At 34.8% G+C, this 27478-nt stretch overlaps 1 protein-coding gene across 16 annotated transcripts in view; it reads right to left on the reverse strand.

Annotated features, from left to right (window-relative positions):
• Positions 1-27478, reverse strand: part of LOC126883236 (zinc finger protein 83-like) — a 139782-nt gene that overhangs the window by 5558 nt on the left and 106746 nt on the right. For 10 of the 16 annotated variants that reach the window (XR_007697581.1, XM_050648517.1, XM_050648522.1 and 7 more), the window contains 2 exons: positions 22065-22184; positions 17226-17345 (listed from right to left, as the gene is read on the reverse strand). The exons of 2 other annotated variants lie outside the window; for them this stretch is intronic. Coding sequence is in view for 13 of the 14 variants with exons in the window: in XM_050648517.1 (XP_050504474.1) it covers positions 17226-17345; positions 22065-22184 (240 nt within the window). In the remaining variant the exon portion in view is untranslated. The remainder of the gene's footprint in view (positions 1-17225; positions 17346-22064; positions 22185-27478) is intronic. 4 more of the 16 variants (XM_050648523.1, XM_050648532.1, XM_050648528.1 and 1 more) reach the window with 2 other exon arrangements.

Genomic DNA, 27478 nt, shown 5'->3' on the forward strand with positions numbered 1-27478 from the left:
TTTAAGCCATCTTTGTATATTATTAAGGTTTTTCTGAAAGATTCTGGATGCTGTATTTGGATCATGGTGAGAGGCTAGTACAGCAGTGTCATCAGCAAAAGTTGCACACGTTGTTCTGTTACTTGTAGGTAGGTCAGCAGTGTAGAGCAAGTACAATATCGGTCCCAAGACACTTCCTTGTGGTACTCCGGCTTTTATTGGGCTTAGGCTTGTGTATTCATCATCCTGCTTGACTAGGAAATGTCGGTTGGAAATATAGCTTTTTAGGATTTGATAAAAAGGATGGGGAAGGTTTTTCTTTAGTTCAAAGAGCATACCAGCATGCCATACCTTGTCGAAGGCCTGACCAATGTCCAGGAATGCAGCAGAACAATACCTTTTATTTTCTAGATCACTTCTGATGTGTTTTACCAGTCTATGTACCTGTTCTATCGTTCCGTGTTGTGTTCTGAACCCAAATTGGTGTTGGGGAATTAGTTTCCTTTCTTCTATAACTGGGGATAATTATTGTTTAAGGAAAAGTTTTTCCAAGATTTTTGATAGAACAGGTAGCAGGCTTATTGGTCTGTATGAAGTCACCTGAGTTTTATTTTTCCCTGGCTTGGGTAGGAGAATAATTTGAGCAACTTTCCATTGTTCTGGGTAGTAACCTAGCCTAAATATTGAATTAAATACTTGCGTTATCATTTTCAGACCTTTGCATGTCAATTGCTGCAGTACTTTCCCGTTGGTCAGGTCATACCCTGGAGCTTTTTTTGGACTGATTTCATGCTGGATAATATTTCTAACTTCTTTAGTGGTGATTTTTTGTATAGGTAAGTCCATCTGGTAGGGCGATTCCAGGAAGTCATTTATTTCTTCCTCTGTGACACCATCTTCCATGGGATGTGGCTGGAATACATTAGTCAGGTGATTTGCAAATGCTTCGGCTTTTTCCTTATTATTTCTACACCAGTTTCCCTCTTGGTTCCGTATTGGTGGTATTTGTTGTTTAGGGTGTTTGATTTTTCTCGTGGCCTTCCAAAGGGAATATTCTCTATCTGCGTTTGCTGATAAACCTGTAAGATATTTTTGTATTTTATTATTTTTGATATTGTGCAATTGTAGTTTAATTTCCTTGGTGATTTTATTTAATTTCGTCTTGTTCTCAGGTGTTCTTTTTCTTCGCCACTCCTCCTTTATTTTTCTCTTTCTAGCAATCATTTCCTTTATTACAGTTGGGCAATGCTCTTTAAATTCTGTTTGGTAGCAGTCAGGGGTAGCATACCAAGCAGCTTTTCGTATAGATTTCTGAAGATTTTCTACTGCTGCGTAGATGTCACTTTCCGTTTTCAATGGGATGTTTATGTCAATTAGTTCATCTAGTTTAGTTTTGAAAATGATCCAGTCTGTTTTGTTACTGTATAGTGATGGTTGTTTAGTACTATTTGTTATTTGTGCATACCATGTCGCGATTACGCTAGAGTGGTCAGAGGGTAGATCGTAACAAGATTCTACTTTTGCCAATTTAACATTAATTCCTTTAACAATATAGAAGTCGAGTAGATCAGGTATTTTTGCATTGTCGGTAGGCCAGTAAGTTGGTTCCCTTGTGGTGAGATAATTTGCATTGGTCGCGTTTATAGCTTTAAGAAGTTCTCTGCCTTTTGTGGTAATAATTCTGGATCCCCAGGTAGTATGCTTAGAATTAAAATCTCCTCCTGCTATAAATCTATTTCCTAATGTTTTAAAGAAATTTTCAAACTGTTCCGTTTTGTTATTGTGCTTTGGCGGACAGTATATAGCTGATACTGTTAGCGGGCCTAGTTGATCTTCCACAACAATGCTGGTGGCCTATAGATAGTCGCATTCATGTTTTTGTATTTCGTAGTGCTTTAGTTTATTACTAGTTATTGCAGTGCCTCCATGTGCTTTTTTGTTGGGATGTTGCGTAAATTATGGTGCAATAACCCCAGAGGTCAGCGATCGCAATCAGCAGTTTTACCTTTTATATTCAGCATTTTGATTTTATATAAAAGTAATATCATTGTAATTAATTTCAGTTATTTTCGATCAATTAAAAGTGAAGTATATTTGTAAAAGTTAATAAAGGGTCTTTTTAAAAAGTACCTTAGTGAGTTTAAACCTTTAAGTGGCGCAGTCAGTAGGATAAGTGGGAGAGTCCTTTAGTGATCCTCGTCGTTTTTAAACGTTTACCCGCTACGAACCAACTTCCAGGGAAAACCACAGCCGTTCAACCCCAGAAGTCTACGGAAGACCAGTGTCAAAGTGTAAAAATCCATTTATATGCCGAAAGACGATAAGAAGAAAGCAGAAAAGAAGCCAGTTCCTTCGAGAAGAAATGCACCAAAGCATAGTCTTCTATCTGTAAGCAAATTTAATATTTTTTCTAATCCTAATTTAATTGCTTCACAAATTTCATCGCTTAAAATTAGTAATTCTCTTGCAACTATCAGTGAATCGATTGTCGAACCTGGTGCTGCTTCTATTTCGCAAAATAACTCAGTTGCTCAATTTAGTTTAAAAGCTAACGATAATTCTTCAAATAATACTCCAATAAGCCTAGATATACCGTCTATAATTATTACTCCTGCTCCCGCTAGTCAATTAGATATTATGGTTGTGGCACCCGCTCCCGCTCTTGTTTTTGATGTCAATAAACATCTATCTGTCGTACCTGATTACGATGGAAACCCTAACGAACTGCATAACTTCATTGAAGTTACTACAATGGTTCTTGATCATTTCTGGGACCGTGCTAATCCCGAAAGCTTTCAAAATCACATGTTGACTCGAGGCGTAATGAATAAAATTAAAGGACGTGCTCGAGAAGTCATTTCTGTATTGCCAAATGTACTCATTGCCAAATAAAACTACTCACATACAACCCCAGAGACAGCCGCAGTTCGTAACAGCACCACAATGGCAACAACCCATGCCCAGGCCCCAGTTACATCAACCATTTTTTGGAAATAATCCAGGACCGTCACGACCACAACAGTCTACATTTAATCCAAGATGGCCAATACAACCCGCTCGATTCCAACCACAGAAACAACAAACCATAACAAATACACAACCTCCAAGACCTAACCCATGGGCAAGAAAACCACCGCAACAATACAAGCCAACACCGATATCTGTAAGCACACGCCAAACAGGATTTAACAGAGGACAAAGCTTCAGAAATTTTAGACCACAGCCACAATACGCTCCAAATATCATCGTAGAAGAGCTGTTTAATATTGAACAGCAAGACGAAAACGACACCAATGCCTACTATGGAGAACAGGCATATTACTACCCAAATCAGGACACATATTCGGAGGACTACCACGTAGACGACTACCAGAATACCCAGGAGGAAGAAGATGTAAATTTTCCAAAACCCCAAGAGGAAAACGAAGAAACGTAGTCGAACTCAATTCTTATTCAGACAAAAAAGAACTTCCGTATATCAAAATCCCCCACTCAAACTTCTTCTCGATACAGGGGCAACCAAATCATTTCTTAACCCCGAAATTGCTTCCAAATTTTATAAAAATTTCATCAAGCACGAACCGTTTGTAGTCAGTTCAATATTTCAAAACGATTCACAAGAATATTGTGCCGAAATTCCCATCTTCCCTGAATTTAAATCTAATATTAATCTAAAATTTTACCTTTTTAAATTTCATAAAACATTTGATGGTCTTATAGGCCTTGATAACTTAAAACTTCTACAAGCACATCTTAATTTCCCAGCATCCACACTAACTACGGCACATTCAGTTCTCCCTATCTTTTATTATGAAACCAATAAGACACAGTTTTATACAATTCAATTAGAACCCAGAACAATCACACAAGTACGACTTCCAGTGAAACAAACAAAAGGCACCATACTTATACCGAAACAAGAAATACAGGGGGCGATTTTAAGAGAAACTCTCAGCGAAGCCTGCAATCAACTAGCCTGGACCGAAATGATCAACAACACCGATGAACCTATTCAAGTAGCACTCACCGATCCTGTTAAAAGTAATCCAATAGATCTTCATGAATATCATCTGTACACTTCGGACATCATTCCTATGGAAACAGAAGCACTAATAGACATTGATCCCCTCATCAGAACAGATCATCTAAATCCAGAAGAGGAGATGCATATCAGACGTTTATGCAGAAAATTTGCAGCCATATTTCATAATCCTGATGAGACTTTAACATTTACAAATCAAATAAAACACCATATAAGAACAACAGATGAAGTCCCAGTTTTCACAAAATCATATCGATATCCACATGTTCATCGAGAAGAAGTTAACAAGCAGATAACATCAATGCTGGACCAAGGCATCATCAGACCAAGTCAGTCGCCCTGGTCGTCGCCAATCTGGGTCGTGGCGAAGAAACCAGACGCCTCAGGAAAAATCAAATGGAGAATCGTAGTCGATTACAGGAAGTTGAATGAGAAAACTATAGACGATAGATACCCAATCCCGAATATCACTGACATCCTCGATAAACTGGACGCTGTCAATATTTTTCCACGCTTGATCTAGCCAGTGGATTTCACCAGATAGAAATAGCAGAGGAAGATATACAGAAAACAGCATTTAACGTAGAAAATGGCCACTACGAATATCTCAGAATGCCTTTTGGATTGAAGAATGCACCAGCTACATTCCAGAGGATAATGGACAACGTGCTTAAAGGATTTGTAGGAGACATCTGCTTAATATACATGGATGACATTATCGTATACTCAACCTCACTCCAGGAACACATGGTCAACCTTAAGAAAATCTTCGAGAGACTACGAGAAACAAAGTTCAAGATACAGATAGATAAATGCGAATTTCTGAAAAAGGAAGTCGAATTTTTGGGTCATGTCGTAACTCCTGAAGGAATAAAGCCAAATCCAAGCAAAATTAAAGCCATCATAGACTATCCCATACCAAGGACAGCAAAAGAGATTAGAGGATTTCTCGGACTACTTGGCTATTACAGGAAGTTCATCAAGGATTTCGCAAAAATAACAAAGCCTCTCACCTCATGTTTGAAGAAAGATGCCAAGATAGAACACACTGAACAATTCCTCAATTGTATCAAAATCTGCAAGAACCTGCTAACCAACGAACCACTTTTACAATACCCGGATTCTACGCAGCCTTTCAACCTCACCACAGATGCAAGCAACTTTGTTATAGGTGCTATCCTGTCACAGGGTCCTGTAGGACAAGATAAACCCATCGCATATGCATCACGAACACTGAACGAAACAGAGCTCAAATATTCCACTATTGAAAAGGAAATGCTTGCAATCGTATGGGCTACTAATGCCCGGTTGCACCAACAGATCTTAAGCTTAAGTCGAGAATATCATAAGAATTAATATAATATAATTATAATATATAACAATAAGAATACCATAATATAATAATAGATATAATTGATAATAAGGTAAGAATCTAAAATTATGATGCAACGTAAGTGATACGCAAGGAGGCCCTATCTATAAGTAGAGCTTAGCTAAGCTGGAGCTTAAGATCTGTTGGTGCAACCAGGCATAAATATTTTCGACCTTATTTATTTGGAAGAAAGTTCAAAATCCTCTCCGATCATCGACCACTTCAATGGCTATTTTCTCTAAAAGATCCGAACTCAAAACTTGTTAGATGGAGGTTAAAGCTTGAAGAATTTGACTATGAAGTCATATACAAAAAAAGGAAAATTAAACACCAACGCTGATGCATTATCCCGTATTGAAATCCACACTAAAGAAATGAACACCGTTGATGAGCACATGGAAGAAATAATCAGCCTATTATCCAGAAAAGAAGATGACGACATATCCATGGTCAACCACCCAAGTTCAGTATGCGATCCAGACGAAGTAATTCCTATGGATGACTTAGAAGAAATTATTAAAGAAAAACAAACATCCGGCCTAACTGCAGAAGAAATGAAAGTAATAGATGAAATTCTTCAGGAACAAAATCAAAAAATTGAAAGTCAGCCAACAAGTTCTCTATATCAACAAGGCAACAATACAGATGGTACCCAGCATTCTACAGAAGAAAACCCAATACTCGGAATTCCAATCAGCAAAAGACCATTGAACTGTTACAACAATCAAATCATATTCAAATTGGTAAACTACAATCCTGCAAAACCCATAACAGAACAGTGCTTCGTAACAAAGAAAAGAATGCACGTCCAACTCGACAAAAGCGACCTGAAAAATGATATTTTCAACTTCTTCAAAAATTACGTTGACACAAAAAAGAAATACGCCATTCTATTCGAAACTGATGAACTCTACCAGACTGTCTGCAACATACTTCGTGAAACATTCAAGAATTCTGCATTTGATCTTGTCAAATGCAACAACCTCTTAGAAGATTTAAACAGTACAGAGAGACAGAAAACCATCGTACAAGACTATCATCAAGGAAAAACAAACCATAGAGGAATTAACGAAACAGAAATTCAAATCAGAAAACACTATTATTGGCCAACGTTGAAAAAGGACATAGAAGAATATATTAATCTCTGCGATACTTGTCAAACAAACAAATACGACAGAAATCCCGAAAAACCGAAGTTTATGTTAACCCCAACACCAACGAAACCACTGGAAATTGTTCACGTAGACACATTCCAAGCAGCAGGACAAAAATTCCTTACCATCATCGACGCATTTTCAAAATACGGACAAGCATACCCAATAGAAGGATCAAACGCTATCAACATTTTAAACACATTCCTGTTATTCATCACACATCATGGATTACCACATATGATAATTTCAGACAGTGGAACCGAATTTAAAAATGGACTCGTTCAAGAATTCGTGGACACTCACAAGATTCTAATCCACTACACAACACCTGATAACCCGCAATCCAATGGAATGGTCGAGCGCTTTCACTCCACAATCATAGAACATCTTCGAATAATAAAAGAAAAAAAGAAAACACTTAACATAAAAGACCAGATGCTTTACGCCATTATGGCATACAACTCTATCCACTCAGCTACCAAACAGAAGCCCATCAACGTTCTCAATGGTCACATAGATGCCCAAGATCCATTCGACATTGACATTAACAGAACACTTATAAATAATTACACACAGGAGCACAGATTGAAAACAAAAGAGATGTATAAAGAAATAAATAAGAAATTGCCAGAGAGCAAACAGAAAAATATTGAAAAATTGAACGAAAAACGACACTCACCTATAACATATAAACCAAGCACGAAAATCTACACTCGAAAAACAGTAAAACGAAACAAATTGCTCCCCAGATTTTCATCTAAACTAGTCAAAAATAACAATCCTGTTACTATTGATACCCTAGATACTACGGTGCACAAGAAGAACATTAAACATCAACCACCAATGAAAACTAACCCCAAAAATAATTTACAGATATATCTCAGTAACAGCCCAAGAAGTGAAGATCCAGGACCTTCGAGACAATCCAGGGATTCTTCCTGTTAAGATCGGAGAAGCCAGAATCCAAACTAGCACTCACAATTTTATCCACTATTTCCAATTAGAACCAATAGCACAAGAAATCGAAACATTAGAATCTCAATATCAAACTACAACCATAGCTATAGAAAATGGACTCAGCCAACCGTACTTCGACAGTCTACAGAACTTCGACCAAACATTGCAATATCTCCTCAAAACAGCCCAAGAGAAACTCGACTCAATCTATCCAGCAACCAGAAATAAAAGAGGTCTTATCAATGGCTTAGGAAGTATTATAAAATCCATATCAGGAAACTTAGATCAAGAAGATGCAGTAAGATATGATGCTGCAATTCAGACACTTGAACTTAATCAACAGAATATTATTAACAACATCAACAACCAATTAAGCCTTAATAAGAAAATAATGGACAACTATAATGAGACAGTAACGTTGCTAACCCACAATCAAGAGATAATAGCAGCAGAAACCAACAGAATCAGAACGGATTTAAACCAATTCGTCTTTGATTTCAACCACTACATGCAAGTTCGAAACGTTCTAGACCAGATGAATTTAGCCTTACAAACTATCATACAAATATTAGATGACTTACAGACAGCAATTACGTTTGCAAAAATCAAAACTCTTCACAATGGACTTATAAAACCAGACGAAATCAGATGGACCATCCAGAAGATGCTAGAACATTACCCAGCTTCTCAGCTACCATACCTCCAAGAAGAAGATCTGATGAAATACTACGAGATAGTAGAAGTAGATGGTTACTATTCCAACCATTCTCTAGTCTTTATCTTACATTTTCCCATTATTCATTCCAAAGTATTTACATATTTTCATTTATATTCACTTCCCACCATCAACAATACAATAATTATCCCACCTGGGCCATATTTAGTTTCTAATTCGGAACTTTTCCAATACATGGACCTACCATGCAGAAAAAGCGAACCGAAGAAATTCATCTGTCCAGAGAAGTTCCCACAAGAAAATACAGAAACCGACGACTGCATAAATCAAATCCTAAAATTATCCAACGACGCCGCTCAATGTCAAAACGTGCCGATCACAATTAGCACAACAATTATCCAAAAATTATCTGAAGCCCACTATATTGCTGTTTTCCCAAAAGCTACTAAAATTTCCACCCACTGTTCTACTTTCAAAATTGAAGTACTAGAAGGAACATTCCTGATAGAACTACCCCCAGGATGCGAGTTCAGAACCAACAACGAAGTTTACATCAACTCCAAAGCAGCAGTAAAAGAAGAACCTTTAACCCTGCCAAAGATCAAAATTAAATTCCAAGACGAAGATCCAACAGTGAAGCCTCTAAAGTTAGACAGAACCCAATTAGATGAACTGCATAAACTCTCAACCGAAGAAGAAAGACTCCAACCCGTGTCCCTAACAACAATGGACCATTCTCATCTGTGGACACCACCAATATATTTCTTGGTAATTGCCCTTATCATTCTCCTGGTTTACAAATTACGAGAGTTATGGAAAAAGAAGAAAATGGAAGAAGACGAAGAAGAAGAGGATGCAGCCGATCCGGAACCAACGCCTTCAGTTTTGTTCATCCCTCACAAAACTTCTCAAGGGGATGGAGAAATTATGGTGCAATAACCCCAGAGGTCAGCGATCGCAATCAGCAGTTTTACCTTTTATATTCAGCATTTTGATTTTATATAAAAGTAATATCATTGTAATTAATTTCATGGAATATTAACGTGGTTTTTGGATGTAAAATGAGTTTCTGTAATCAGCATTATGTCAATTTTTTGTGTGTTAATAAATAGTTTTAATTCTTCTACATGTTGACTTAAGCCATTGGCGTAATACTAGTTTTAGTAACTGAGTCATTTCTGGTTGAGAATCATGGTTAGGAGATTGAGCATAGTGCTCATTTGTTCCGTTAGTTTTTTTAACATGTCTTTCAGTTCTGACATGTCTGTGTGGTTATTAGTTTGATTTGGTATAATATGTTGTGTAGTAGTTTGGTTGGAGGCTTGCTGGTTAACTGCTTTCGTTGCTTGTGCATATGTTATTCCAGGTTGCACATAGTTGACTGTTGTAGTTCTATCTTGGTTTGTCCTCGCGTTATGTCGTCTCAAGTTAGGGAATTTAAGTTTTTGTAATTGTTTGTGAACTTTCACACCCTCTATAATTTGCGGGGTGATTTTCACCACAGTTAGCACATTTAACATTACTGTCTCTGGTTTTCCTTGGACATTCTTTAGTGTAATGAGGTTCTGCGCATTTGCCACAGCACGGTTGTTTATTGCAGAAGTTTTTTGTGTGGTTGTATTTTTGACATCTACTACATTGCGGAATTATTCTCTTGACATGCGGTGCTGCGAATTCTACTATGGAACGCATTACTTGTTTAATGTTATAGATGTCCTTGTTATTATCTTTTGTTTCTAGATCAATGTAGAACATAGGCAACGATTTTTTTGTTTGGTTATGTAGTATATTCCATATATTTATAACATTATGGTTTTTGGTTTTAAGGTCTTCTTTTATCTCTTCTACATTTGTCGTGGGGTGCATGCCTTTAAGAACCACTCGGTAGTGTCTTTCACTTTTAGGTTTATAAGTGTGGAAGTCCGTGTTTTTTGTTTTTAGAGCATTTATTATGGCGGTGTATGCTTTGTCTGATTTTGGTTGAATTTTTATTTGTTCGCTGTTGATAGCTTTAGTGGTAAAATAATTTTCTGCTACTTGTTGCAATAGATCGATAAGAGGCTTGCAGATCTGCACGCCTGATACAAATATTGGAGGTGGTTTTGGTTTTGCATCTGTATTTTTAACTCTGTCCTCCAAATTGTCACTTTCATCTATTGAACTTAGTGCTTGAAATTGATTTTGTGTTGTTATAGGTTTACTTAACCTTTAACTACACGCGCTGGCGTATTTTGTACGCCAGATATAAGAATTCTACTGCAAATATATTTAAAAATTTAATTTTTGACCTTGTTTATTTCTCTAACCTATCACTGGAATGTGTTTTACAATTTGGTTTTAGTTTCGTTATAATCGGCGTTCTGGGAAGATCGTAATTTACAGTTTATTATTTGTTGTTTCCGGTGATGGACAATATACGCCACGATTATATTAATATAAGTAGTAATATAAGTACATATTTCAATTGTTTTTTAGTCATTATGGCATAAAATATATTTTTCTTTATAAACAATACTTTTTCTCATGTAAAAAATCACATTTCAAAAAATTTTTTATTAGTAATTTTATTTATCATGGAATACAGTTATTCCATGATTTAAGTTACAAATCCCAATTGGCTTACTGAGAAGGAACTCCAAGTATTCACTGATGCCGAATAAGGTTTATAACAAACACCTAAGTGTATTTTTCAAAAAAAAAAATAAACAAATCCGCTCTTTTTAAGTGTATTTTCTTGTGGCGTATAAAGTACGCCACGCGTGTAGTTATGTTATAACTTGATGCGCGGGTAGTTAAAGGTTAACCAGTACTCACCAAGTTTTGTTTGTCTTTTGTTACTTCTAGGCATTTCTAAACTGCTTCTTAATATTTTTCCGGTAACCTCATTCCATTGCTGTTCTTCAATACTGGCTGTTTGTTCATTTGTTTGGTTTATTTGTAGTGAATCATTAGGTTGTTGGGAACAAGTGGGAATTTGTATAGGATTTTGGATCATTGGAGCCATGGTTTTTACATTTTGTTTATAATTTGGTTGGGAATAAAAGCCTGTTGAAAAGTTGTTCATGTTACCTGCTCGGTTGATACGCCACTGGAATCTCTAACATCATTGCTGACGATAACTCGCTGCTAACAGCTTTCAATGAGCGAATGTTCTTTTACTTATTACGTTAAAAATTAAAATGTTATTAATAAAATAAAAAACACTCGTAAAATCCGCAATAACTAATTGCTTTGTTTAAAAACTTTAAATACATTCACAAATTTTTAGACACAATAAAATAATTGTTTTGTTGTCGTCTCGAATAACTCATTCGCAAAAAGTCAAATTATAAATCCTAATCAATAAGTCTTACAAGGTAACCAAGTAAATATAAAGAAACGTAATATTTTAAATTATTTTTTTTAATAAGATAACCCATATTTTTGTCAATTTTGGGAAAGATTTAATTAAGTACCTACTGATGATTATTCCTTTCATCAAACTATACTCAAATTTTATTTTTAAACGTCTTCTTTGACTACAGGATCTAAAGCTACTGCATTAACCGGTGGCTGCACTTTCGTATTGGTTATCATGCCCTCTAATTCTTTGATCTTCTCCTCTACGGCTAAAACTGCTGCATTAACTGATGGTAGAACTTTCGAATTGGTTACCATAGTCTCCAATTGTTTATTCTCTTCTAGCATTTCTTTATTGTCGTCTACACTTTTCTAACTTCTTCAAATTTCTCGTTGTTCTGTCTACAAAATTCTTTAAGTTTCTCGTTGTTCGACAAACCTCTTTAATTACTTGAGAAGTCTCGTCAAATTTTCTAGAAGTTTCATTGACCATTTTTTAGAAACTGTTTCAAATTTCGATAAGATTGCTTCTTCCGCTGACTTGAAGTGAAACGTCTCTGGGTCATCTCCATTCTTCCTGAGGACCTACTAGAGTCGTGCTTGCAGGGCTTTCTTGGACCCACTGACATCTAACTCGCGTTTTTCTAATTACTCACGCAACTGTTTTACGGAAAGTTCTATTAGCAACATGGTCGGCACACACGTACTTTTTAAATGTTTTTTTAAGTATTTCCGAATACCGAACAATTAACGCACTCCGATTATTTCCGACGAATAAAGTTTAACAGTCTTTTAGAGTCACTTTTCTTTATATTTGAACTTAATTAAATTTAATTAAAAAAATTCCTCACACCTACACCACTTGTAACAAGTTTACTGTGTACAGGATTTATATTAGCATTCAAAAAAATAAGAGTAATTCATATCGATTTAATTTTTAAAGGTCTTAAACAAACATTATTGTTTATAGTAAAATAACTGGGTGACATTGATTTCGCAATGTAGGCCAATCGGTTCGAGAACACCTCAGTCAGCGATTTTGATATTATGCGTATTTCACGGTCACAACCGTGTCGTCAATCATAACAAAACAATTACTAGTTTATTTATAGATACGGAAAAAGTAAAGCAGAGATCATTCGTTATTCATTATTTAACCATCAATGTAGTTAGAATATAGACCTTCGTCCACCAACTCGTTACTGGCATATTTGGTGTTGGCAAATAAATATATGTCTGGTAAATAGTGTTCAACTTAATCAACCGCATCATAGGGAGTAACTACCTCAACCACCATAACTGTAACAACTTACAATTACAATGAAACAAGCGGTTCGTATTTATATACGACTTTATTTATTTATACAAGTTTGATTTACGAATTCTAACTTATAACTAAACTACTCCTAAAAATTCGCGTCCTTATACAGAGTGTCCCGAAAAGATTCGTCGTAAATTATACCACAGATTCTGGAGTCAAAAATATGTTGATTGAACCTAACTTACCTTAGTACAAAGGTGCACATAAAAAAGTTACGGCCTTTTGAATTTACAAAATGAAAATAAATTTTTTCCAATATACAAAACTATTAGAGATCTTTTATTGAAAATGCACATGTGGCATTCTTATAGCAGGAATAATTTAAAAAATTTATAGTGAAATGTGTGCGCCCCATAAAAATTTTATGGGGTTTTGTTCCCTTAAACCCCCCTAAATGTTCAAATTATTATTGTAGTACTATTAGTTACACACATCGTTTTTAAAACTGTTTTGCCTCTTAGTACTTTTTCGGAAAGCCAGTTTTTATCGAGATATTTTGAATATTTGTCAAATTCACCACATATTTGTATATGGTTAAGAACGATTATATAGACATGGTAATGATATGAAAATTTATTTATAATTTATATTTTTAGGTATATTTTGAACCATATTAAACCAGAAGCCACATCTCGATAAAAGGTGAAATATTGAAAAAATACTAAAAGGCAAAAAAGTTTTGAAAACACTGTGTTTAACTAATGGTACCGCAATAATACTTAATTGGAACGTACACAAACATTTGGGGGATTTAAAGGAACGAAACCACCATAAAATTTTTATGTAAACATATTAAAAAAGAAGCCACATCTCGATAAAAACTGGCTTATCCTAAAAATACTAAGAATACTAAGAGGCAAAAAAGTTTTAGAAATATTGTGTTTAACTAATGGTGCCACAATAATAATTTAATTGGAAAGTACACAAAAGTTTGGGGGGTTTAAGGGAATAAAACCCTTATAAAAATTTTATGGGGTGCATAAATTTCACTATATTTTTTTAAGATGTTCCTGCCATAAAAATGCCGCATGTCCATTTCCAATAAAAAATCTCTAATAGTTTTCGATATATTGGAAAAAATCAATTTTCATTTTGTAACTTCAACGGGCTGTAACTTTTTTTGTGTGCACTATTGTATATAGGTAAGTGAGGTTCAATTAACCTATTTTTGACCCCAGAATCTGTGGTATACTTTATGACCAATCTTTTCGGGACACCCTGTATATTGAATACAAAAATACCAGATATGTTCTTGAACGTTCCAGAAAAACGGAACCGCCCGCGCCCTTCCCTAGTAATCCATAGCCTTGACCGCCGAACATTCACGAGAAATTTTTTCCTCGCTTGTTCGCTGCGTCATGTTTCCGTACATGTCTGGCTGTCGAGACGGAGCCTGTTTCTTGCGGTCGGTAATTGGTCACAATATGTAATGCACCTGAACAAATTTTACTCCTTTTAAGCTTTTTTATAGATTTTGAAAATAAGGGGCGTGGCCGACAATGGTGTGGGGGTAGGGGTGAATATAAAAAAGGGGTTTATTGCGACGTTCGTTCCCTATCTTAACCACGAACGTCACAAAATACCCCTTTGTCGGCCACGCAGCGTTCCTCCCCTGGAGATTTTACTTAGTTAAGTCATGACCTACTTATTACCAAATTTTGATGCACTATCTCGATCATGAGCGTCACAAAAAAAAATAATACAAACCGCGACTTTCACCCCTTATAACTACCCTCGTCCCCCACTCTGATTTCCGCCCGTAGGGGAAAGTCATGCACACAACTAATTCAAAATATCCCCGTAAAGATTGTCCATATTACTAATCACGAGCAAAATCCGCTCCCAGCTTTTGGGCTATAAATATGCTACAATAAAAGATTTATAAGTATTAATAGTCTAGTAAAATAAAAGTTAGTTATAAGGGGTAAAAGTCGCCGTTTTTATTATTTTTTTTTTGTGACGCTCATGATGGAGATAGTGCACCAAAATTTTGGAGTAAGTAGGTCATGACGTAACTAAGTAAAATCTTCAGGGGCGGAACGTTGCTTGGGATACAAAGGGGTGAGTATAAAAATTTAGGGGATTTTTTTGCCGTTCGTGATGGAAATAGTGCACCAAAATTTGGGAATAAGTAGATCATGTCATTAATAAGTAAAATCTCCAGGGGCGGAACGCTGCGTAAGGGACAAATGTGCTGCATCACAAAAAAATAATACAAACTGCGATTTTGACCCCTTAAAACTACCCTCATCCCCAACTCTGATTTCCGCCCCTGGAGATTTTGCTTAGTTACGTCATGAACTACTTACTCCCAAATTTTGGTTCCCTATCTCAACCACGAACGTCACAAAATACCCCTTATATTTTTTATATTCACCCCTGCCCCACCCCTTTGTCGGACACGCAGCGTTCCTCCCCTGGCGATTTTACTTAGTTACGTCATGACCTACTTATTCCCAAATTTTGGTGCACTATATCGATCACGACCCTCACAAAAAACCCTTATACTTGTTATATTCACCCCTGCCCACAACACCTTTGTCCCACATGTAGCGCTCCGCCCCTGGAAATTTTGAGCGTTACAAAAAAAATAATAAAAACCACGACTTTACTACCCTCGTCCCCCACTCTGGTTTCCGGCCGTGGGGAAAGTCATGTACACAACTAATTCAACATATCCCCGTATAGTTTTTCCATATTACAAAAAAAATAATAAAAACAGCGACTTTGACTACTTATAACTACCCTCGTCCCCCACTCTGGTTTCTGGTTGTTGGGGAAAGTCATGTACACAACTAATTCAACATATCCCCGTATAGTTTTTCCATATTACTTATCACGCACAAAATCCGCTTTTATTTCTCCGACTACTTGGTTAAAAAACAAACCATAGTAACTCAGTGAGCTTTATAAGTAGTGGACTGTTTTTACCATAGGGTGAATTTAAAATAAAAAAAAAATAGCATGAAAAAACAAACAAACCTTAAAGAAACTTGTAATAGAAATATTTCCTACCTTGTAAATTTTCAGTGAGCAATCTTGAGCAGGCCTGCTATTTCTTCGTACTGCTATTGCTGAGTTGGAGAAGTAACTCGCGAGGACTATATTTTCTGCACACTTTTCGGAGTTGTGACTGTTTTACTAAGAGAGTTGGTTGGCGAATGTACTGTCTTTTAAAATGATACGAGTAGGTAGGTAATTATTATACAAAAAACTTATAAGGTTTTTTCTCGAAAGAGATAAAAATGAATACTCACTGAATTATTAGCTTACTCGTATATACGGTGTGCCCCAAAAACTTATAAATAATTATAATATTGAAAAAGTAAATTAAAATATTCTTTAAAAAAACAAGAAAAATAAAAATTGTTATTCATAGTGGTGAGGACGAACCACGGTCCATTCTGTAAAATCTGCGAGATGTTGTCCTTTTTTAAGCTTCATTTCTTGGACTAAAATAGATTTTTATGTATTCTACAATCTTATGCATATATCTAATCTATGTATAATTTCCAATGTAGTTGCTAAAATAAACTGCTTAAAACAGATTTCACACTTTTACGGCTTGTGTCCAGTGTGTATTCTCGAATGTTTGTTCAAATTAGTTTTAAGAGAAAACCGCTTAAAACAAGTTTCACACTTGAAAGGCTTTTCTCCTGTATGTGTTCTCATATGTTTTTTCAAATTAGTTTTCTCAGAAAATTGCTTAAAACAAATTTCACACTTGTGAGGTTTTTCTCCAGTGTGCGTTTTTATATGATTTTTCAAATGGTGTGATGCGCTGAACGGTTTAAAACAAATTTCACACTTATAAGCTTTTTCTCCGGTGTGTATTGCCATATGTTGTTTCAAAGAGCTTGCCACGAAAAATTGCTTAAAACAAATTTCACACTTGTGAGCTTTTTCTCCAGTGTGCGCTTTAATATGCATTTTTAAATATTGTGCTGTGCTTAATTGCTTAAAACAAATTTCACACTTGTGTGGTTTTTCTTCCGTGTGTATTAGCATATGTTGTTTTATATTTTGTACATAAGAAAACTGCTTAAAACATATTTCACACTTGTACGGTTTTTCCCCACTGTGTATTAGCATATTATGTTGTTTCATATTTTGTACATAAGAAAACTGCTTAAAACATATTTCACATTTGTAAATTTTATTTCCAGTGTGCACTCTTAAATGCCTTTTCAAATGACTTTTCCGAGAAAACCGCTTAAAACAAATGTCACACTTGTAAGGCGTTTCTCCAGTGTGTACTGTTGAATGAATTTTCAAATTATTTTTATGAGAAAACCGCTTAAGACAAATGTCACACTGGTAAGGTTTTTCCCCAGTATGAATTCTCATATGTCGATTTAAATTATTTTTTCTGTCAAACTGCTTACCACAAGTTTCACATTTTAATGAATTTTCTTCTGCAGTATGAGTAGGGTGTAGTTCTTTATCAGATGAATGTAGTTCTACGGTGTTCATAATTCCCAAACTCTCCTTCTCTTGGTGAAAATCTAAAATAAAAATCAAAATATATAACAAAAGTTTAACACATAAATTACAGAACAGAAAATTTTCAAATTTTCAGAAATTTTTTTCGCAAAGTGTTATTTCTAGACTTGTGTCTAGATTTCGGAACACCGGAAATATTGCTGAACGACAAAGAACAGGTCGGCCTAGAATTACCCATTCGCGTACTAACTGCGCAAAGGAAGCCTTTTTTACTGCATGAACACTGCCACAAGATGCCACTGGTACCCTTGTTTCCACTTGAACTATTCTGAGACATTTGGTTCGGTATCTAAACGTCCTTTGAGACATGTACCATTGATCTTCAGATATCAGTGTCAGTTGGGTTATCCATTTGGAGGTGGTGGTTTTATGGTTTGGTATGGAATCTGTTTCAGTGGAGAACAGACTTTTACCTTTGCCAGGACACTATGAATGGTGAGATGCACAGACGGGACATTATTGAGCATATTATTGTTAATTTTCATGCAGCCATTGAAATTTATTAGCATACCAATTTATTCTCCTTCTTCTTTCTAGCATGATCGATCATGCTAGTAGGTTACTGCCTGTTCATTGCCATGAAGTCTTCCCCAAACAATGAGGTCCAGCATTCTCGCCATCGTTTTGGTGGTCTACCCTATGGTCTTTTACCTACTAGGTTATTTGCTTTTGCGCTTTTAACGAGTCTACCTTTGACCCACCTTACTATGTCCTGTATTCCAAAGTTTTGTCTGATGTCTTCACTTCTTATTCTGTCCCATAGAGTTTTGTCTTACATAGGTACTTCGTATTGTTTTCATTTCAACCGTTTTAATCATTTGAAACGTTCTATTTGTATCTGGTCTTCTTTCAGCCGCATGTTATAATAGGTCTTATGGTTGTTTTATATATTTTGACTTTGATTTCAGTATTTAGATATTTGTTCTTCCATACGATTTCTTTCAGGCATCCCGAGATTCTAGCTGCGTCCATTGTTTGTTCTCTAACCTCTGTTGAGAGATTTCCATAGCTTATTTCCGCACCCAAGATATTTAAAGTGTTTCACAGTTTTCGAGTCAATTTCCAATTTGCATCTTATCGGCTCTTTGGAAATTACTAGACACTTCTAGTCTTCTCGGTGTTGATGAGCACATTTAGTTCTTTAGCTTTAGTATTAAATGCATGTAGTAGCCTTTGGAGATTGTCTTCAGAATCGGCGACAAGGACAGCATCGTCAGCGTAGCAACCGACTCTAAAGAATGTGTTACCCATCTTAAAGGCAGCTTTTCTGAGAAGATTTTTATTAAACTAAATATGAAAGGGATCAGTGAATCGCCTTGACGGATTCCTGTGTTTATAACTATGTATTCTGTTGTCAAATGTCTTACTCTTATTTTTGTTTTACATCGTTTGTTAATATCAATTACAATTTATTTGTAAAGATAATATTTTTATCGCCAACCGTCACTAAAGTCATTCATTATTGTACTCATTTGCGGCAGTAAAGTAACACTTTATTGTACTAAAAGAAGAATTTTACTTTACCTGCCGCGATTAATCGAGACTGACTGTAAGTGGTCGATGGCAGTAATCGATTATTTATTTGAGTAACTTACAATTTATTTACTTTAGTTATTTAAAAATATTGTACACAATTTGCGATATTAACAATTAAATTTATGCCAAAAAGTGAAATTATGTAGTATTTTGCAATTATATTCATAAAAAAAATTAAAACTTTACCGATTTAGTAATTATTCAATATTGATAACTATCGATTAAAAATCGAAAGCAACCATCTTGCAAAAGTTATCTGTGATCACTGTCATGAAATTATTATGACGTTTAAAATTTAAAAAGTTTTTAAATTGTAAATTGTAAGTACCTAAGTACTCGTCTGTTATTCGCCTTGCTCGCTATGCTCATAATATCAGACTCGTTTGATAAAGAGTAACTTTACTGACTTGGTACATAAATAACTATGACAGTATTTTTAACAAATAGATTTAGGGGTCTCAAAATAGATTCTACTTTGTAGAAAGAGATAGAAAAACATGTATCACTCAATTGCACAGAATATGTGGGTTTTATTTCTTGAATACCATGTCGCTTAGACATTATATTGACCACCTCAGTCGTAGCACTCTTGCAATCTGAATTGCAAATTAAGAAAGACGCGGTCACACATATCCACTGAAATGTTAAGAGCGTTGCGAATATTTTACTTTAAATCTTCGGCTGAGGCTGGTGGATAAGCGTAGACAATATTCTCTGTATACCTACATAGAAACAAATATAGACGGGTACGGTCTGGCGCAAAACAAATATCACAATTTTGTGAATTGGTGTGTATACTTATTGGTACGAGTGTTTTGGTTTTTTTAAGGTAGTTTAATAATTCACAGGTTTTGGTAAAGTTTTCAGGTATTTAATGAAATGTGTTTTTTCAATGGTCAAATAATTTATTGTTTTGTAATACAGCAATCTTTGTAGCATAGTACAAAGTATACAGGGTGTTTGGTAAAGAATGGGCCATAGTTTAAACTTAGATTCCTGAGGTTAAAATAGGCCGATTTAACCTAACTTACCTTAGTACAAAAGTTGATAATAACCGAAATACAGGGTGTCGAAGTTAAACTTTTATTTTATTTATTTTTGAATATTTCCTGACAGGCATAGGACAACAACACGAAATTTGGTAGGTGGTGCTGGTACTGCACACCCTACTAAATTATGTTAAACAAACCTTTCTGGCTGCTACCAGAGGCGTACGACGTGGGAACGTGAATGGTTGACCCTTCCCAAATTCTACGCCACTGGAATTTCTATTTTAGTGCAATTTTTTGATTATTCTCCAATACTTTCTATGTAAATAACATACTCTTCATTCGTAACCATAAACCCATTAGTTTTCGAGATATTTGAAGCTAAAAACGAAGGATCATAATAAATTAATCAAAATAAGTGTGCCTTTTCATTTTTAACTTCAAATATCTCGAAAACTAATGACTTTATCGTTACGAATGAAGAGTATATTATTTGCATAGAAAGTATTGGAGAATCTAAAAATTATGCCAAAATAGCAGTTTCATCAGTGGCGTAGAATTTGGGACGGGTCAACCATTCACTTTCCCCTGTCGTACGCCTCTGGTATTAACCAGAAACGATTATTTAACATAATTTAGTAGGGTGTACAGTACCTACACTTTCTGCCAAGTAACATAGTTTTATATTACCGGGCACACATAGTTCTTAAAGTTTTAAATTAAGAATAAATTATTAAAAAAAAATACTTTAAAATAATTTGACATATCCGTATCATAATTGGCAGACAGCGTAGGCACTGTACATCCCACTAAATTATGTTAAATAATCGTTTCTGGCTACTATCAGAGGCGTACTACAGGGTAAAGTGAATGGTTGATTCTTCCCAAATTCTACGCCACTGATGAAACTGCTATTTTAGCATAATTTTTAGATTCTCCAATACTTTCTATGCAAATAATATAGTCTTCATTCGTAACGATAGTCATTAGTTTTCGAGATAGTTGAAGTTTAAAATGAAAAGGCACACTTATTTTGATTAATGTATTATGCTTCTTCGTTTTTAGCTTCAAATATCTCGAAAACTAATGGCTTTATCGTTACAAATGAAGAGTATGTTATTTACATAAAAAGTATTGGATAATCAAAAAATTGCACTAAAACAGCAATTCCGCCAGTGGCGAAGAATTTGGGATGGGTCAACCATTCCCCCGTCGTACGCCTCTGGTAGTAGCCAGAAACGTTTGTTTAAAATAATTTAGTAGGGTGTATAGTACAAGCACCACTTACCAAATTTCGTGTTGTTGCCCCATGCCTGTCAGGAAATATTCAAAAATAAATAAAATAAAGTTTAACTTTGACACCCTGTATTTCGATTATCAACTTTTGTACTAAGGTAAGTTAGCTTAAATCGACCTATTTTAACCTCAGGAATCTAAGGTTAAGCTATGGTCCATTCTTTACTAAACACCCTGTATAATACAGCTTTATATATTTATATACATATTGTAGTAGAATACAGCTTTTCACATAGCAATTCTAAAAAGCGGGACCAAGAGTTAAACGATCTATGATTGCGATGTTTTGTGTGATGAAAGATAATAATTCGTCTTGGTTCATTGATTCTCCCCAAAGCTGTAAATATTTTTTCAGTAGTAGCTGCTGAAAGTAAAGTTGTTTCCGGAATAAACTGCTCAAAACAAATTTCATATATTTATGGCTTTTCTAGTGTGTTCTCAAATGCTTTTTCAAACTTCCGCTTTGAGTAAATTGTTTAAAACAAATTTCACACTTGTGAGGTTTTTCTCCAGTGTGCGTTCTTATATGATTTTTCAAATGGTGAGATGCGTTAAACGGTTTAAAACAAATTTCACACTTGTAAGGTTTTTCCCCAGTGTGTATTAGCATATGTTGTTTTATATTTTCTAGATAAGAAAACTGCTTAAAACATATTTCACACTTGTACATTTTCTCTCCAGTGTGCACTCTCAAATGAGTTTTCAAATGACTTTTCCGAGAAAACCGCTTAAAACAAATGTCACAATTGTAAGGCGTTTCTCCAGTGTGCACTCTCAAATGAGTTTTCAAATGACTTTCCCGAGAAAACCGCTTAAGACAAATGTCACACTGGTAAGGTTTTTCCCCAGTGTGACTTCTCATATGTCGGTTTAAATTATTTTTTCTGGCAAACTGCTTACCACAAGTTTCACATTTTAATGAATTTTCTTCTGCAGTATGAGTAGTGTGTTGTTCTTTATCAGATGAATGTACTTCTACTGTGTTCATAATTCCCAAACTCTCCTTCTCTTGGGGAAAATCTAAAATAAAAATCAAAATATATAACAAAAGTTTAACACATAAATTACAGAACAGAAAATTTTCAAATCTTCTGAAATTTTTTTCGCAAAGTTTTATTTCTAGGCTTGTATCTAGATTTCGGAACACCGGAAAAATTGCTGAACGACAAAGAACAGGTCGGCCTAGAATTATCCATTCGCGTACTAACTGCGCAAAGGAAGCCTTTTTTACTGCATGAACACTGCCACAAGATGCCACTGGTACCCTTGTTTCCACTTGAACTATTCTGCGACATTTGGTTCGGTATCTAGGCGTCCTTTGAGACATGTACCATTGATCTTTCGATATCAGTGTCAGTTGGGTTATCCATTTTGAGTAGTGACGTTGAAAAAGTAAGTATTCGTTAGAAAGTACTCTTTACTTACGAATACCGAAAGTAAAGATTACTATACAGAGAGGTAAATCGTTACTTTGATTACTCTGATTACTTCGTACCAATCGTATCAGAGCGAGTACCTACTTTGAATTTGAGTATTGTATCTACTCGGTTGAATGGCTTGATATCGGAGTTGGACCGGTATTACACGAGTTTTCGGTAGGTATCAGTACAGTTAACTAAAATTTTATCTGCGAAGGGCGAAGGCTATGAAGAGTTTTATAGGATTACAGGGCGCTGAGAAGTAGCTGAAACAGAGGGAGGTATATCATTTAACAAAGCATGCACCCAGAAACAGATGTCTATACGATTTGTCGAGGTAGATAATTCACAGAATTTCACAGATGTTAGTTCTTTTGAAAATAAAAATGCTACACATTAGATTTTATCTAACAATAAAACACTGAAAATGTTTGTTTTCTATACTTCCACAAAATTTATTACAACTATGTGACTACAGCTGTTTCGGCAGAGTGCCTTTCTCAAGTGATATAGTTTACAATGTATTTGCCTTTTTAAGTCTTTAACTGAAGAGGTTGAGGAGTGGGGAGCTGTTTGTCTCGAGTTGGTCATTCAGAATTATATCTGTATTTTTCAGTTTATTAATTTCCATAGATTCTAAAAAAGATAGCTTAAGGCCTTTATTTTGGATATGCAGAATTTGAAACTCTTCATTGAAAGAATGATTATGATCTAGAAGGTGAAGTGCGTATGTAGAAGGTGTCTGTTTTTCTATTGTTGAAAGCCCTTTTGTGTTCTGCTATCCGTTTGTCAAAAGTGCTTTCTCTTTCGGCTTTTATTGTTCTTAATATATTTGTTTAAGTTGTTGTTAGTTCTGAAAGCTGGTGTTATTCCTTTCTTTTTTATGTATCTGGCTATTTTTGTTGTTATCTTGCCAGCATATGTGAGAGAGCAGAAGGTACTGGGTTCTTTCTGTGGTGGTGGATACACTAATTTCAGGGCTTTCTTATGGAGTTTTTGGATTAAAATTTTGTTAAAAGGAAACAGTAGCGATCAACAGGTAGCGAAAACGCGTTCCAAGATTGCGGTTGTAATTTTGAATATTTTTTCGAGATATTTGGCAAACGTATTCGTAATATAATAAAGAATGGCGGTACAGAGCCCAAATTGAAAAATATGTTAATATGTGGAAATTACTCTGTAATTAAATACAATATTAAAAAAAGAGCATGTACCGCCATTAAGAAGAACAAAAAAATACACTTTCTTCAAATAAACTTTTTTATCCGATGCCTAGATTTTGTGTCATTTTGGAACTACTAACATTTTTTATTTCATTAGTATGTAGTTCCAAAATGACACAAAATCTAGGCATCGGATAAAAAAGTTTATTTGAAGAAAGTGTATTTTTTTGTTCTTCTTAATGGCGGTAAAGGGTCGTTTTTTTAATATTGTATTTAATTACAGAGTAATTTCCACATATTAATATATTTTTCAAATTGGGCTCTGTACCGCCATTCTCTATTATATTACGAATACGTGTGCCAAATATCTCGAAAAAATATTCAAAATTATAGCCGCAATCTTTAAACGCGTTTTGGCTACCTGTTGATCGCTACTGTATCACCTTAATTGTTTGTTCGTTATAGCCGTTGTTTACTGCTATTTGTTTAATGATGTTTAGTTCTATCTCGAAGTTATTTTTTGCCATGGGAATTTCTGTCAGTTTATGTATCATGCTATGGTAGGCTGCTAATTTGACAGAAGTAATGCAAATGGCAAAAAATAACTTCGAGATAGAACTAAACATCATTAAACAAATAGCAGTAAACAACGGCTATAACGAACAAACTGTTAACAAAATTTTAAACCAAAAACTCCATAAGAAAGCCCTGAAATTAGTGTATCCACCACCACAGAAAGAACCCAGTACCTTCTGCTCTCTCACATATACTGGCAAGGTAACAACAAAAATAGCCAGATACATAAAAAAGAAAGGAATAACACCAGCTTTCAGAACTAACAACAACTTAAGCAAATATATTAAGAACAATAAAAGCCGAAAGAGAAAGCAACTACAGAGTGGTGTGTACAAACTAACTTGTGGTGACTGTCCGAAAACGTACATCGGTCAAACTGGCAGAACTTTTGACAAACGGATAGCAGAACACAAAAGGGCTTTCAACAATAGAAAAACAGACACTTCTACATACGCACTTCACCTTCTAGATCATAATCATTCTTTCAATGAAGAGTTTCAAATTCTGCATATCCAAAATAAAGGCCTTAAGCTATCTTTTTTAGAATCTATGGAAATTAATAAACTGAAAAATACAGATATAATTCTGAATGACCAACTCGAGACAAACAGCTCCCCACTCCTCAACCTCTTCAGTTAAAGACTTAAAAAGGCAAATACATTGTAAACTATATCACTTGAGAAAGGCACTCTGCCGAAACAGCTGTAGTCACATAGTTGTAATAAATTTTGTGGAAGTATAGAAAACAAACATTTTCAGTGTTTTATTGTTAGATAAAATGAACTTCCATCAAGTAACGGTCGAATCAATCAATTACATTAGATTTTAATAATAAATACACACTATTCTTATCAGGTCTAGAATAAAATAGCTTAGATTGACCGGAAAATATGTATAAATGATAATATTTCTAGACTATGATCATCAACTTTAATTTTACATGTAGGTATGGCATTGTTTTTATTAGACCAGGTCATTTAACACTAAAAACACAGGAATAAATCTATTTTTAAATACAGTAGGTACATAGAGCCTTGCAACTTTTGCATTGTATTTAGGATTAGGATGACGTCTGGTAAAAAGTCTACAATAAAAAAATAGGTGGAAATGCATTATTACATTTTAAAGTGTATAAAACGCATCGAAAAATGCATAAACATGTTAAAGTCAGTATATTAAGGGCCAGATTTTCTTATTTCGGGGTATTTGGGGTCACTGAACACGATTTTGCGATCAGAACCAACCTCCGAAGCACCTGGATGCCCTGGGTTACTGCTAAGGTACGTCATCTAGAGTTTCGAGGGTTTGTTTTTGGCACTTAATTAATGCAAACAGATTACTCGAGATTACTGATATTGTGGAGCAGCAATGACAGGACAATTACATATCATTTAAATTCTATCCATTAAATAGATCGGTGAAGGTCGTTATATCGGATCTTGTACTTAATACGAAATACTGAGAAATCAGATTCTCGATATGATTACCGATACACAAATACAACAGTAACAAGAGTAATCAAAGTAACGAATACTTTAAATGATTACTTTATACAAAAGTAATGATTTGTAACGAATACTCGAAAGTAACTATAATCAACATCACTAATTTGGAGGCGGTGGTTTTATGGTTTAGTCTGGAATCTGTTTCGGTGGAGAACAGACTTCTACCTTTGCCAGGACACTATGAATGGTGAGATGCACAGACGGGACATTATTGAGCATATTATTGTTAATTTTCATGCAGCCATTTTAATTTATTAGCATACCAATTTATTTTTCTTCTTCTTTCTAGCATGATCGATCATGCTAGTAGGTTACTGCCTGTTCATTGCCATGAAGTCTTCCCCGAACGATGAGGTCCAGCATTCTCGCCATCGTTTTGGTGGTCTACCCTATGATATTTTACCTACTAGGTTATTCGCTTTTGCACTTTTAACGAGTCTGCTGTCCTCCATTATCTTTATACGTTTGTTCCATTATCTTCGTCTCCGTCGTCACCTTACTATATCCTATATTCCACAGTTTTGTCTGATGTCTTCACTTCTTATTCTGTCACATAGATTTTTTTCTTACATACAGGGTGGGGCATTAGTATGACAAAGTCCAATTACTCGTTTGTCGTAAGAGATACGAAAAAAAGTTATTTAGCTAAAAGTTGGGGCACTGATAGGACCATTATTTAAAAATATTTTCAAATATACAGGGGCGTGCATATTGACAGGGTGACACAAACTTATGTTTTTTTAAATGGAACACCCTGTATATTTTTACATTTTTGGATTCTCCTCAATGTTTCCATTCTTAAAATATATAATTTTGTAATATTATACGAGGCAGTTTAAAAGATAATTACGTTTTTTTGTTAATTTCGTAGCAAAATTTTTATTTTATTTTTAAACGATTTTTAATGTAGTCTGATATTGTTAAACATTAACAGCATAGCGAAATGTTAAATTTTAGTATACAGGGTTGGTCGAAACTCGGAATGAGTATTTTCTTAGTTTTCTTAAATGGAACACCCTGTATTTAAGTATTGTAATGAAATGATATTTTATGGTACTTTTTTATTTCTTAAGCATTCCCTATACCTAAGTGCTTTAATTTGTAAGTTATTCGTGATTCTTTAAGCCAAACATTAATTGCAAGAAAAATTAAGTGAAATTTTATTAGATGGCCGTGAAAATATTCAATCAAAAATAATTTTTCGAAAAAAAAATACATCATAATCTAGCTTGATCCTTAATTTATTAATATTGGATGAGATATCCAAATAAATTCGTAGTTAAGATTGTTGGTGCGCAAAATATTAATAAAAACATACAATATTCTACCTAGTCGGCTATGACATTAAATTTCCTTAAAAATTTGACATTATACTATTTTTATAGTTCCAGTTGCTTTGTTACCATTACTAATATGAATTTTCTAACGAGGAATGATTAATAACATTTTTGTGCTAATGGAGTATAACAAAAATGTGCTACTAGCAATAAGAATTTTTCATCAGAAATTCCCTGATAGACAACTAAGAAGAGAAACGTTTAAAAATATACTAGAACGGTTTCAACGGACTGGACACTTAGATTATGATAAATCTGATTGAACAAAAACTATTGTAAGTGAAGAAAACAGGAATTAAATGTAATCCTTAGTGT

Source organism: Diabrotica virgifera, chromosome 4 (assembly GCF_917563875.1).
Source record: "Diabrotica virgifera virgifera chromosome 4, PGI_DIABVI_V3a".
NCBI classification, from domain to species: domain Eukaryota; kingdom Metazoa; phylum Arthropoda; class Insecta; order Coleoptera; family Chrysomelidae; genus Diabrotica; species Diabrotica virgifera.